The sequence below is a fragment of the Canis lupus genome, chromosome 14 (genome assembly GCF_011100685.1).
Source record: "Canis lupus familiaris isolate Mischka breed German Shepherd chromosome 14, alternate assembly UU_Cfam_GSD_1.0, whole genome shotgun sequence".
NCBI classification, from domain to species: domain Eukaryota; kingdom Metazoa; phylum Chordata; class Mammalia; order Carnivora; family Canidae; genus Canis; species Canis lupus.
In genome coordinates, this window is record NC_049235.1 from 17,993,723 (window position 1) to 18,008,104 (window position 14,382).

The window sequence follows — 14,382 nt, forward strand, 5'->3', positions numbered from 1 at the left end:
TTTGTCCTCAGTAGACAATTTGAGTTAGTTACCTTGCCCCAGGGGTGCATGGCAGGGGGGGCGTAACTAATGACGTGACCAGTCTGGTCAACAGAAATGCTTCGCCTCCTCCTTTCTTACTGGCCTCAGAATCAACATTAATCAGGCACTTACTGGACGTAGAAATTGTTTACAACCTCCCCTGTGCCAACTCACTCACGGACTCCTCACAGGGGCCCGTGAGGTGTGTGTCTTGTTATCCTTCTCTGACAGGTAAGTAAGGGCAACTCATGTGCTCTGTCCTTGAGCTGCACAGGACAAGGGCTGGGGTGGTTAAGGAGTCCCACAGTGCCCATGTTCACCAGGACACAAAATGTGACGAATAGTATTCTCTTTGAAACCAGGCCGTGATATATTTCATGCATCTGCTCTTTTTTTTAATTTTAAGAGTTTTGATTAATGAGCCCTGCAACACCTAAATCATGCAAATTAGCCTGCATGGCAACACTGGTAATCCCCTGGGGAATTCAGCTTTATTCCTTTCCATTGATGTTTAAGACCTCAAATTTATTCTTGTCTTCACAGCCCACACACTCATGCTCTCTACACACTTCACACACACACACATACACTGTAAGCAGAAGTTTCTCAAGTACCCCCATAGGCACGGACTGTCTCTATATGCAGGAGGTGAACCCTTCCTCTGGGTCCAAGCTAGATCTCTCTCTCTGTTTCAATCTGAGCTCTCTCCCCAGGCGCCCCAGGGAGCCCAGCCTAGACAACTGTGGATCATGCTCTCCCTGAGGCTCCAATGAAAGAGCAGGAAATGATGTCATAGACTTCACTGAGTTGCCTTCCTGAGTTCTTTTCTCCCATCCTATCCCCTCACCTCCCGATTTGCCTCTCCACCTCTGGGCCATCACCTTCCCTGCCTTGCATCCTCATTTTCTCCCATGGCACATCACACTATTACACTCTAGTATGGTCTGCACATGACTTATGGCTTTGCTGCTTGGAGAAGCCTCACTTATTGACTTAGAACTACAAGCTAAGTACAAGATTATCCAATCTTCACACAGCCCTGAGCTGGGCAATACCATCCTCGCTTTATAGACAAGAACCCCAGCTGCATGAGGAGATCTGCCTGCCAGTCCCTGAACTAGACCCAAGCCACAGTACACCTGCTAACTCCAGGGGGCAGAGGATTTTTAGGGCTAAAAAACTGCCAGCGCTTCCTTTTTCCCCATTTGATATTTTCTTTCTTTTTTTAATAAAAGGAACACATGATGTGATGGAAAAAATTCGAACAATACAAGATGAAAAGTGAAAGCCTCCCTCACCATTTCTATTACCATCAATTGACAATGGTTTTCTGTCTAAAGGACTAAAACAAGTAATCATCACACACATATGGCTTTTAAATTTACACAAAGTGATCATATTTTACACCTTGTTCTGTAAATTGCTTTATCTTTTCTTTCTTTTTTTAAAGATTTTATTTATTCATGACAGAGAGAGGCAGAGACACAGGCAGAGGGAGAGGGAGAGAAGTAGGCTCCATGCAGGGAGCCCGACGTGAGATGGATCCTGGGTCTCCAGGGTCACCCCCCAGGCCGAAGGTGGCGCCAAACCACTGGGCCACCGGGGCTGCCCTGCTTTATCTTTTCATATTGGTACATAGAAGAGCCTCAGATAGTTTCCTGTGTCACTCAGAAAGAAATCCAAAATCTTTACCTTGGCCAACATAATCTTGATACGAAAACCTGACAAAGATATTACAAGAAAGGAAAATTATAAGCCCATCTTACTCATGACCATAGATGCAAAAATCTGAAAAATATTAGTAAAGCGAATCCAGCAATATGTGAAAAGGATAGTATATCACCACCCAGTTGGATTCACTCTAGGAAAAGTATTATGAACCTCTCACAGAAAAAAACATTTGATAAAAGTATACACGTTTGTGATGAAAATAGAAATAGAAGGAAACTGGGATGCCTGGGTGGCTCAGTGGTTGAGCGTCTGCCTTTGGCTCAGGTAGTGATCCCAAGGTCCTGGGATCAAGTCCCTCATCAGGCTCCCGGCAGGGAGCCTGCTTCTCCCTCTGCCTATGTCTCTGCTTCTCTCTGTGTGTCTCTCATGCATAAATAAATCTTTAAAAAAAAAAACCCATTTGAAAAGATAAAAAGAATGCCCAAGTCACAGCCCAGACCCCAGGGCTGTTTTGAAGGCCTTCTGAATGTGGTGTCAGAGCAGAAGTTGTATCTGCAGCCGGTCCAAATTATGGTTCCTCCGTTAGTCATCAGTCAACAAAATAAGGATAATAACTCTTTTCAAGGTGGTCATATGTACTAAATGTGATTTTGTGACATCATAGGCATTCAATACAGTTTATTTTTCTTTCTCTCGCTGAGGCATGCCACCAGCATATTCACTGAGATGCCTCCTAGTATGCCAAGTCTAGAAAATCCAGCATCCTGAAAACAGGTAGGACACTATGAAGTGAGGCTGAAAAGCAGAGACCCGTTTCTCTGGGGAGGCCTGTTCAGACCAGCGACTTGGATAAGAGGGGGGCTGGCTTGTCATAATGCTCTCATCCTAGGCCAAATCAGTTATTTGGCTTTCCACCCTCATGCTCTCAGCGGCCTACGGCTTAGAGGCTGCAGGACCTGGGATAACATCACCACCCAATAGCTAAGGAACATCTGCTTGACATCATCGTAGGCTTTCTTACTTTTTAAAGATTTTATTTGGGATCCCTGGGTGGCGCAGCGGTTTGGCGCCTGCCTTTGGCCCAGGGCGTGATCCTGGAGACCCGGGATCGAATCCCACATCGGGCTCCCGGTGCATGGAGCCTGCTTCTCCCTCTGCCTGTGTCTCTGCGCCTCTCTCTCTGTGACTATCATAAATAAATAAAAATTAAAAAAAAAAGATTTTATTTATTCATGAGAGACGCACACAGAGAGAGAAGCAGGCTCCATGCAGGGAGCCCGACGTGGGACTCGATGCCATGCCGGGTCTCAGGATCAGGAAGGCGGTGCTAAACCGCGGAGCCCCCCGTCCCCCCGCCCCGGGCTGCCCCATCCTAAATGTTTTAAAATGTGTCTCAACTAATGCATGAACGTCAATAGACACGACACATTCAGCACAAGTATCTGGGGGGTCTACACTGTAATCTTCAACAGCGTACAGGCGTCCTCAGGAGTGCCAGACTTCGCAAATAAAAACACAGCACCCGCAGTTAAATCTGAATTTCAGAGAAACCAAGAATAGTGCATGGGATACACTCATATCAAAATGGCACTCGTGGTTTCTCTGAAATTCAAGTTGAATTCGGCGTTCTGCATCTCCCCGGCCGATCCCAGACCTAAAGCCAAAAAAAAGCCCGCCCGCCCCTCCCGCAGAGGGAGACGGGGGTCCCCGCCACGGTCCGCTTCCGGGGAGCCCGAGGGGGCACTTCCGGTCAGAGGGCCGGGGCCGCGGCGCGCAGGCCCCACCCACCGCCGGAAGCCGCGCGGGCCAGGCCCCGCCCCCGGCCCCGCCTCCCGCCGCTGGGGCCGCCGCGGCCGCCGCCTGTCGCGGAGCGGGTGTCGCCGCCTTCCTGCCTCCAGGGGGCAGCGGCCGCCCTCAGGTCCCTGCGTGGACCGCTCGGCGCCCGCGCCGCTCTTCCTGTCGCTGGGAGTGGCGGGCCGGCCGGCGGGCGGCCCGAGCCGGCGGTCGCCATTCCCGTGTCGCTGCGCCCGCGGGGGCCGCCCGAGCCCGCCACGATGCCACTGGGCCTGAAGCCCACCTGCAGCGTCTGCAAGACCACGTCGTCCTCCATGTGGAAGAAGGGCCCGCAGGGGGAGATCCTCTGCCACCACTGCACGGGCCGGGGCGGCGCGGGCGGCGCGGGCGGCGGCGGCTCGGGGGCGGCCGGCGGGACGGGGGGCGGCGGCGGCGGCGGCGGCGGTGGCGGCGGCGGCGGCTTCGGCGCGGCGACCTTCGCCAGCACCTCGGCCGCCCCTCCGCAGAGCAACGGGGGCGGGGGCGGCAAGCAGGTGAGCTCCTCCGGGCCCCCCCGCGGAGGCCGGCCGGCCGGGGGGCGCGGTCCCTGCGGGGCGCGGTGACCCTGCTGGGGAGGCCCGCCCGCTCCCGCCTGGCGGGGATTGCGACTGTGTAGATTTGGCCCGGGCGGAGCACCTTCTATTATTGTGAGAAATTGAAAGTGTAAAGGAGCAAGAAAATTTAAGACCCTTCAGAAGTCCCCCCACCCCCACCCCCCCCCTCAGTGTAGTGACATCCGCGGTGGTAACCAGACATCTCACACGTGTACACACGTAAATAGGGCCGTGCTGCTGGACTGACTTCCCTGTTAATTTATTATGTTACTAAGTAAGATTATCGTGTCCTTGTTTTAAATGACAGCACGGTAAGTATCCCACTGCAGGAAGGGCCATACCCAACGTGCTCCCTGGGGTCGGAGAGTTCTCCTGGACTATAAACAACAAATAAGTAGTCCTCCCCTTGCCCTGGACTTCCCTCCGACGCCTCCCCCAGGCCCTGTTGTAAGGAGTTGACACCTTTTTGGAGGCTCTGCAGATGCTTGTCTAGGGCGCTCCCTGTTGTAATCAGCCCAGTCCCGGAGGTACTTTTTCCCAGCGGCAAAAGAAAAGGCACATTCTTGGGTGGTTTTGAAAGGTCAGTCAGCGTAAGGGGCTTACTCTGGAGTCCCCGGAAGATGGTTGAATGGGGACAGCAATCTTTCTACGACTTTGATCTTTTTTGTTCTTTAATTGTTTCTGTAACAGAGTAAGCAGGAAATTCACAGAAGGTCTGCTCGGCTGAGAAACACTAAATACAAATCTGCTCCAGCTGCTGAAAAGAAAGTTTCCACCAAAGGAAAAGGGAGAAGACATATTTTTAAATTAAAAAATGTAAGATGATTGTGGACAGTGTCTTTTACAGTAATGGCCTTGTGTGTGTAGTGTGTCCTGTCACTGCCTTCATCTCCCATCTGAACTTTTGCTCTTCCGGGGCCTTTCCGCAGTGTCCTGGGGGAGTGAGTGGTCCACACTTGCTGGAAGGAAGTGAGCTCTGTTGCAGGAGGTATACATACTATTTATAGTTAATAATATCCTATTTTTTTAGCTTTTTTTTTTTTTTTTCCTGCTGGGAAATAAAAGGTTTGAGTCTGAAAAAAAGAAACATAAATCTTGAATGCATTTTATAGGGTCCTCCATGCAAAGGAAGAGGTGGGATTATGGTTCTTGATAAGGCCAGATATATTAGGGAAGAAATTTTTTTTTTGATTCTTTAAAGATCTAAGTAAATAATACTGGAACTCATTCATTTCCACATTTGTTTATTACAGCCCCAGAAAGTTTACGATAATCAATTTGATGAATGTGAATCAAAAATTTTGCTAAACCTTCTGCTGCTATAAAAAAATAGATGGTTGGAAGATGTGTGTGTGGGGCGGGGGAGTAGTTGAAAGTGCCTTTTGTTGCATGGAGTTCTCAGTATTTTTGTAAACACAAGAGGAAAATGGCCATACACAGTGGGCAGTGCATTATAGACGACTTTTTTTAAACCTCAGTACGGTGTTCTTTTCTTTCAGAACAGGAATGCTTCCCTTACCACTAAAGGAAGTTCTGAAGTTGGGCATATTCCCTTGTAAAACACAGAGGGGCCCTGTGGTAAATTATTATTATTATTTTTTAAGATTTTGTTCATTTATTCATGAGACAGAGAGAGTGGCAGAGGGAGAAGCAGGCTCCATGCAGGAGCCCAATGTGGGACTCCAGGATCATGCCCTGGGCCGAAGGCAGACACTAAACCGCTGAGCCACCCAGGCATTCCCCCTGTAGTAAATTCTTGTGCAGATTGCAGATTCTTTTCTTACTGAAAATAGTTGCCCCTAATTTTTTTTTTAAGATTTTATTTATTCATGAGAGACACAGAGAGACCGAGAGAGAGAGAGAGAGAGAGAGAGAGAGAGAGAGAGGCAGAGACACAGGCAGAGGGAGAAGCAGGCTCCATGCAGGGAGCTCAACTTTGGACTCCAGGATCACGCCCTGGCCGAAGGCAGGCTCCAGAACGCTGAGCCTCCCAGGGATCCTCCAGTTGCCCCTAATTTATTTAAGACTTTTCTAATTTAGTTTTCTTAAAATGAGACACCTGCTAACAAAGCATGTTAAGTCAACGTGCGATTGATGATAGTTGCATCACCACATGTTTCCCTCTGTGGTAGAATATGCTCTGCAGTTATTTCAGTAGCTATTTCTCTAGCAACCCCTGTCTTCAAGGATGATACCAAGACACATTTCGGGAGGCCTGGTTTTTGTGTTGTGACATATAAGCATGTACTGCAGCTTAAGAAGGGATTGCTGTAATGGGTGGGTGGTGGTAAATAACTAAGAACTGCCAAGGAAGTTGCATATAGTCTTAGTTCAGCTTCCCTGGAACATTTCCTCTGATGACAAGGGTCCCAACTAGTACCGTAGTTGAGATGGAAAATGTCTTCAAAGAGATACTTTTCCACAGGATGCCTGAGTGGGTCAGCCTTTGCCTCAGGGCCTGATCCTGGAGACCCGGGATCGAGTCCCACATCGGGCTTCCTGTGTGGAGCCTGCTTCTCCCTCTGCCTGTGTCTCTGCCTCTCTCTCTCTCTGTCTCTCATGAATAAATAAATAAAAATTTTTAAAAAGACACTTTTTCCACCTTATGTTAATTTACACATTCTTTTATGACTTCCATTCCGATCATGGCCAAGCCATCAGAGCTGGCATATTGTTTATAACTAGAATGTTAATATGTAATAAAGCTTTGAGAGCCCTTGTAGATCTCAGTGGCATAGTCAGAAGCTTGTACTTTGGTTCTTAGCAATTTTTAAGCCGATGGTAGCAGAAACAGCCACAGAAATATTCAGACTGTGCTTTGCAACATTCAGAAAACTGTTTATTGCTCTATTGCACTTCTTGTCAACAGGCAACAGATTTAGTATTTCTTAAGTTACAGAACTCAATGACCGGAAAAATGCCTGTATATGCTATACACACGTGCACACTATGAGTGTGCTAATATTTTTAACTTTTTTTTCCCCCTAGCCCATCAAAGCTCCTGAGTCTGTTTCCACTATAATCACTGCAGAATCAATCTTCTACAAGGTAACAGTAGGGTTACTAAGGGAAGATTTGGGCCTGTTTTAGGATATGCTGCCAAATGTTGGGTTAATCCAGAGGTCTCTGCTCCTTTGTATAATGTGTAATTTTTTTGTTGTTCTTTTCTAAGCCTTTTTTCCCATAGGTGGCTGGTATAAAAACATCTCATCCAGAGCTGAGGTAGGAGGGGTAGTTGCTTATTGAAACATGGTATTTTTAAGTATCTTAAAATGCTAATGTATAGTGTGGAGTCATGAAAGTGTGAGCCTTCCTAGTCACTGTGACAGTCATTGTGCGAGAAGCACAAAGTGACGACTTGGGCTGATAGAGGGTTTGTAGACCTAATATCTGGAGTAGGCACAGAGATTCTAAAATGCCTTTAAGCAGAAGCAAGAGGAATAAGGTCAGGGGCAGGGATTAAACTAGAAGTAGATGGTGAGAGAGAGTCTAAAATGTTCTGATGAAAGAGTAAAGTCAGATTTCCTAGGGACAAGGCCTACAGACATCTACTTTGGCGGGAGACATGACATATTGTTGATTTTGAGCCAGAAGCCTTAGGAAAGCAGTTGGAACATAGGAAAGACTGGACGCCTGGGTGGTTCAGCGGTTGAGCATCCGCCTTCAGCCCAGGGCATGATCCCGGAGTTCTGGGATGGAGTCCTGCATCTGGCTCCCTGCAAGGAGCCTGCTTCTCCCTCTGCCTATGTCTCTACCTCTCTGTCCTCTCATAAAATCTTAAAAAAAAAAAAAAAAAAAAAAAAAAAAGACCTCAAAGCCTGATGGGCGTGGTATAGGCAGCAGCCCTTACATACTGTTGGTGTTTTGGGGGTCTGAACTATCTTTTGGGAGGCAGTGGCACAAATTAGTGCTTCATAACTGACCGAAGGAGACCAAACACTGAGAAACTCAAGTATTCTACTCAGTACCTGTTTTTGTTAGCCCAGAATCTGTGTAGTCTAAAACAACCAATATACAGGCAAATGTCTCTCCTAAATTTCCAGCAATTCATGCATTGTTAGTAATAGATAAAATAGCTAAAGTTTAGTATGTGTTTGCTATGCATCAGGCACAAAGGTGAGCAATTCACAGGCTTGACTTTGTTCAGTCCACTCTATGAGGCGCTACTGTTATCCCCATTTTATGGATGAGAACAATTCAGCACAGAGAACTTCATGAACTTGTCAAAGATTCTATAGCCACCAAGTCATGGAGTGAAGTAGTCTGATGGCCGGGCTCAGCTCTCAGCCCCACTGGCCAGTGGCTGTGTAACTGGGCCAAGCCCGTCTCTCTGGTGTCTCTTCATCTATAAAATTGGGATTATAAGTAGCAGCTACCTCAGTGTGTCAAGTGAGATCATGTATGTTAAGCAGAATAAGCACTTAATGAATAGTAGAAATAGACATCATCATGGTTTCAAATTTGCGTATCACTCTCACAGCTGAATTTACAGTTTGCAAATTAAGTCTGGAAGCAACTAGTTGGGAGATACCTGGCTGGCTCAGTCAGTAGAGCATGCAGCTCTTGGTACTGGGTTTGTGAGTTCAAGCCCCATGTTGAATGTAGAGATTACTTAAATAAAATTTTTTTAAAAAAGCAGAAGCAGCAACTGGTTTGGCTAAGGATTTAGTGTACTAATGATTTTGAGGCATGTCTCAACCAAAAGGCAAAAGATATGTGGGACCTGTTATTACAAGTATGGTATTTCTGTTTCTTTTTTTAAAAATTTTGTTTATTTTTTTGAGATGTGTGTACATGTGCATACTGAGTGGGGAGCCTGATGCAAGATCCTGAGATCACTACCTGAGCCAAAGTCAGACGCTTAACTGCTTAACCAACAGAATCACCCTGGTGCCCCACAAGTATCGTATTTCTTATGGCTGTCTACCACCGTGTTTGTTAGGTAATAAGGACAAAGTACAACAAAGTATTCAGGTACTGATGTCGATCAGAGGCTGCCACTGCACTGCTAGGCTAGATAGGCAGAGAAGCAGACTCCACACTGAATGGGGGGCTTGATCCCATGACCCTGAGATCATGACCTGCACCAAAAACAAGAATCGGATGCTCAACTAACTTAGCCACCCAGGCACCCTTGGAATCTTTCAATAAGACATTGTCTTTGCCTAGCAGTTTTATTTTTACACTATTATATATTTTGAGTCAATATTCATTTAGCATATATTTGAAGTGCCCATGATAAACAAGGTCCCATTCTTTGTGTGTGCAAAAAAAAAAAACAAATTTTGAGAATAATGATTCTATGTGTAGACAAAGCAAGCCATAAATGCAAAGTATTTATATGACAAATAACTTAGAACCTTGAATAGTGGCTACAAAGACCAGCTGATGATAGATATGAACTAGCAAGTAGCAGATTGTGGCCTGCACTGACCCTACCTATCCATAGTGGTCCATATGCAACTGTCACCCTTAGACACATGGATGAAAGGTCCACCAGGAAGAATGCCTGTCACAGCTCACTCACTGAAAGTATTTCTTCAGAATTATTATTATGGCTGAGGTGCATGCCCCAGCAGCTTTATCTGCTACCAAGGCCCTGTTTTGAGTGAAGCAGTGATAAATCACACTTAGTTCCTACAAATCAAGGATACCTTCACCAGCTGAGAACCACACCCATGTAAGGAAGTGCTGAGTATCATAAAGATTTTTATTCCTATTACTGCTTTTCAGTAAGGCCAGAGATGGACCACTGAACTGGTGAAGAAGCCTTAGCTGCATTCTCTGCCTTCAGTAGCCTTCAGTAAAGTAGTCTTCAGCAAAGTCACTCCCCTTTTAAACAGCTCAATGGCTGTGGCCAAAAAACAGGGATGGTACTATTCTGATATGAAATCAGAGGACTTAAAAACAAATGTTTTCTACAGATGCAAGTTTTGGTGAGTGTATATAATTTTCATTCAAGAGTGAACAACTTTGGGATTGGCATCAGGGTACCTGGGTGGCTCCGTTGGTTAGGTGTCCCAGTCTTGATCTCAGCTCAGGTCATGATTTCGAGGTCGTGGGATTAAGCCCTACTTAGCATGGAGTGTGCTTAAGATTCTTTCTCTCCCAAAGAAACAAAACAAAATCAAAAGGGGCATCTGGGTGATGCAGTTAGTTAAGCATCTGACTCTTGATTTTGGCTCAAGTTCTGATCTCAGGGTCATGAGATTGAGCCCCACCTCAGCTCTGCGCTCAGCATGGAGTCTGCTTAAGAGTCTCTCCCTCTCCTTGTGTCCCTCCCCCACACACACTCCAAGAGCGCACACTCTTTCTCTCTCTCTCTCAAATAAATAAATCTTAAAAAAAAAAAAGATTTCCTCTCTGGCCCTCCACTCCCATTTGCACACACTCTCTAAAGAAAAAAGAATGAGCATCAACCGTATAAACACTGATGCATCAGATCATCTCAAAGACGTTTTACTCACTGCTTTGCAAACTATTTATTTTGTGTTAAGGAGGTTTCAGTTCATAGCTGTGCTGCTTTTCTCTATTTTTATTTCAAATATGGGATGATCTTCTATTTCCTCCAGGGAGTATATTACCAAATTGGAGATGTTGTTTCTGTGATTGATGAACAAGATGGAAAGCCCTACTATGCTCAGATTAGGGGTTTCATCCAGGACCAGTACTGTGAGAAAAGTGCCGCTCTGACATGGCTCATTCCCACCCTCTCAAGCCCCAGGGACCAATTTGATCCTGCATCCTACATCATCGGTGAGTTTGATAGGTGGTACAGCTTCTTGAACTCAGGTAATTCTCCATTATTGTGTAAAAGAAGATATTAGTGTGAGTGAGTTGCCACAACAAGGTAACACGGGCTGAGAGGCATAAACACAAAACCTATTTTCTCACAGTACTGCAGACTAGAAGTTGAAGATCAAGGTATTGTCAGGGTCACTTTCTGACAAGAGCTCTCTTCCTAGCTTGTAGGTGACTGACCACCTTCGTTCTAAGTCCTCACGTGGCCTTTCTTTTGTGTGTGCACATTCTTCAGTCTCTTCCTCTCCTTAGGACATCAGTCCTATCAAGTTAGGGCTCCACCCTCAGGCCTCATTTAATCCTAATTACCTTCCAAAAGACTCCATGCCTCATCTCTAAATACCATCACTTTGGGGTTTACAGCCTCAACATATGGAATGAAGGGAATATAATTCAGTCCATAACGAAAAGAACATAAGCATCATTATATATTAAAAAGTAAAGAGCTTTATAGAAAATATGAAAGATATCTTATATAGCTGGGGTTTGAGTGCTATCAGTTATTTTGAGTTAGGGCAGGAGATACCTACTAAAAAGTGATGTGGATAAGATTTTTCTGAACGACCCAAGGTTAAACGCTATTAAAGAATTTATTGCTCAGGAATTGGGCTTATTTAGGCATATTTACTTATAAAAATCTAGTTAAAAATAATTTCAAGAGGAACTATCCCCATGATTTCTAGAATCTTACAAGTTTTCATTAGGTGTCCCTCTACGTGTCACATACATCATCGTAGACTGATTAGATCGTATCATTATGTATAGTTGAAATGGCAGCCACTGTTCTCTTACTAATTTCAAGGCTGACAGAAGTGGTATAAATGTTTCTTGATGTAGACTCACAGGAATGAGTTGCTGATTTATACAATTTTAAAAGTGTTCAGAGTTTTTAAGTTACCCCATATTTTCAACCTTTCTGTAACAAGCATGCATTACTTTTGCATACAAAGGTTTTGGGGTTGGTTTTTTTTTTCCCAGAGGGAAATCAGGGACAAATAATGTACTACTGTTCTTCTCATCTCTGTGTGAAGTTTGATACCTGACCAGTTTTAGTCTTCTGCTTGTAGGTACGTAGAAGAGTGGATTTTCATCTACATGACGTATAGGACAGGACTCTCAGCAGAGGCAGTGATGTGAAGAATCACCTCTGGGGCTCCCCTCTCATCTCCTTCTCCTAATCCTCAGACCCAAGAGTGGGGAGCAGAGCATAGAGGTTCAGAGCACACACTGTGGAGCCAGATGATCTGGGTTCCTAGCCCAGCACTGACTAGCTGTGACAGGGCCCTGGGCAAGTTCCTTAATCTCTCTTGTCTCATAATCCTCATACATAAAACAGGAATAATAGTGGTGCCTTCCTCAGATCAGAGTTGTCAGGACTCAAAGTATCTGTAAATGTACCATACTTAGAATGGGGTGGGCATGTAATAAACATTGTACAGTGCTAATATTCTTTTTAGAATCCTTTCTGTATTGAGTCATTGTTTAGGGGAGTTAAGCAGCTAAAGTAAAAGAAAATGATGGAGAGTGACTTTAGAATAACACATGTATCAAGGACTAATGTCACCACCAGAGTGGTTTCACCTAGTAGCATCTTGGAATCTTAATCTTTTATGAAAAGGATACATATGTTCAAAAATGTGTTTAATCTTTCCATTGACTGCATTTTAGGACCAGAGGAAGATCTTCCAAGGAAAATGGAATACTTGGAATTTGTGTGTCATGCACCTTCTGAATATTTCAAGTCCCGTTCATCACCGTTTCCCACAGTTCCGACCAGACCAGAGAAGGGCTACATATGGACTCATGTTGGACCTACTCCTGCAATCACTATTAAGGAAACCGTCGCCAACCATTTGTAGTTTAGAAAGTGAAATTTCTTTCCAGTCATCTTGTGTTCATTCTCCTATAAGACATGCCACATATTTCTTTTCATGAAATTCTTAGATGGAAAGACTAAACATTTTTCCCTAACTGCCCAGTAATCATTAGCTTGTTAATTACTAGTTACTTGGAAATTTAAAAGGAATTAAATATTTTAAAGTTGAATATATTCTATATGTGTGTCTTCCCAGGCAAAGGCCACAATTTCCAAGGAGATCATTAGGAACAGGTAATATCTATTTTTCTCCACGATTTATTTCTAGAAACTCATTACAATCAATGGACTGTACTTTCCTATTGGAACAAAATGTTAATTAAGGTTGGATTTCTGACCAAGGACTATGTAGCTATGGCCAACTGTGTCTATCACAGAGTTACACAGGCTTTATTTTTTCATCTAGAAAATCCTAGATAGACTGTTTAACCTTAAGGAAAGTAATTGGTGGATGATTTTACTATTTTGAGTCTTTTTAAAACTTTATTCTGTGGCAGATAGATTCAGAATTATTCTGTTGATCTTCATTGCACCTTCCTTCTCTAAGTGAGGCTCCCAACCAAACCATAAAATTGTAGAGTCCAGACAGTTAGCTTCATGAAACGTGCACAGGAAACATGTCATGTCCAGGCATCCCACTTGGTATTTTCTTTTTTTAAAAAAATTTTATTAAAAGATTTTATTTATTCATGAGAGACGGAGAGAGGCAGAGACACAGGGAGAGAGAGAAGCAGGCTCCCTGCAGGGAGCCCGATATGGGACACGATCCCAGGACTCCAGGATCAGGCCCTGGGTCGAAGGCAGACGCTCAACCGCTGAGCCACCCAGGCGTCCCCATACTTGGTAGTTTCTTGATGATCTTTGAAGCAACCATTGTGCAATCAAAAAAATGACATAATCATTAATCAAAAGGTCATAATCATTAATATCTAAAAATGCCTACCTAAAGTTAAATCATCTGCTGGAGACTCATAGTAACAGGCCTAAAATAAAGTCTTAAGATTTAGGTGCCCTGCTTTTTATGAAATTGTCCAGAATTCAGATACAGATTTTAGCTCAAGTGCAGGTTAGCTAAGTAAGGGAACAACAATATGAAGGGATTGCATACATTCGCCTCTGATACTATCCTGACTGAACCAATGTTTCTCAAACCCAGGAAAATTTGTCAGAATCTAATTTAATCATAATGATTCAGAATTGTAGCAGTGTTAACTGTTAACGTTTTTCTGCACAGTTATGGTTTGTTTGTTAGAAGGAAGCAACTGTAGATAGCTTGATGTTCATAGTTCTCCCCACAAAGTTTACTGTAAAATTGATTGTAAATACCATTGTAAATAACTAAGTGCCAGTATTCAAACTTTTGGATTAAAGTGTATTTTTTACATTATATTTACTTTGGATTTATTTTGTTTAAATAATTAAATGTGGAGCTTTCTACCTAAACATGGTATAAATAGAAAATACCAGTGTTCTCATAATTTGGAGCAATAAACTGATCAACATATAACTGATTTTAGGAAAATTTCAAAGAATGGCCAATATAGAAGAAACAATGTATGATACTTCTTAAAATGAGGAAATATTGAAAAAAACAGTATATATACTTACCATTTGTTTCTAAGTTGG

The 14,382-nt window shown here is 44.1% G+C and overlaps 1 protein-coding gene across 3 annotated transcripts; it reads left to right on the forward strand.

Moving 5' to 3' along the window:
* The first annotated feature begins 3,654 nt into the window (after positions 1 to 3,654).
* GATAD1 (GATA zinc finger domain containing 1) lies at positions 3,655 to 14,145 on the forward strand. Of its 3 annotated transcripts, XM_038556798.1 has the most exons (7): positions 3,655 to 4,019; positions 4,770 to 4,895; positions 5,009 to 5,067; positions 5,579 to 5,657; positions 7,068 to 7,127; positions 10,652 to 10,835; positions 12,549 to 14,145. In XM_038556798.1, the coding sequence occupies exons 1-7, from the start codon at positions 3,747 to 3,749 to the stop codon at positions 12,737 to 12,739; spliced, it is 972 nt and encodes a 323-aa protein (XP_038412726.1). In that variant the 5' UTR covers positions 3,655 to 3,746; the 3' UTR covers positions 12,740 to 14,145. The 3 variants fall into 3 exon arrangements, with proteins under 3 accessions (XP_038412726.1, XP_038412728.1, XP_038412727.1); XM_038556799.1 differs by lacking the exons at positions 5,009 to 5,067; positions 5,579 to 5,657 and having other exon boundaries at positions 3,658 to 4,019; XM_038556800.1 differs by lacking the exons at positions 5,009 to 5,067; positions 5,579 to 5,657; positions 7,068 to 7,127 and having other exon boundaries at positions 3,656 to 4,019.
* Positions 14,146 to 14,382: the final 237 nt, after the last annotated feature.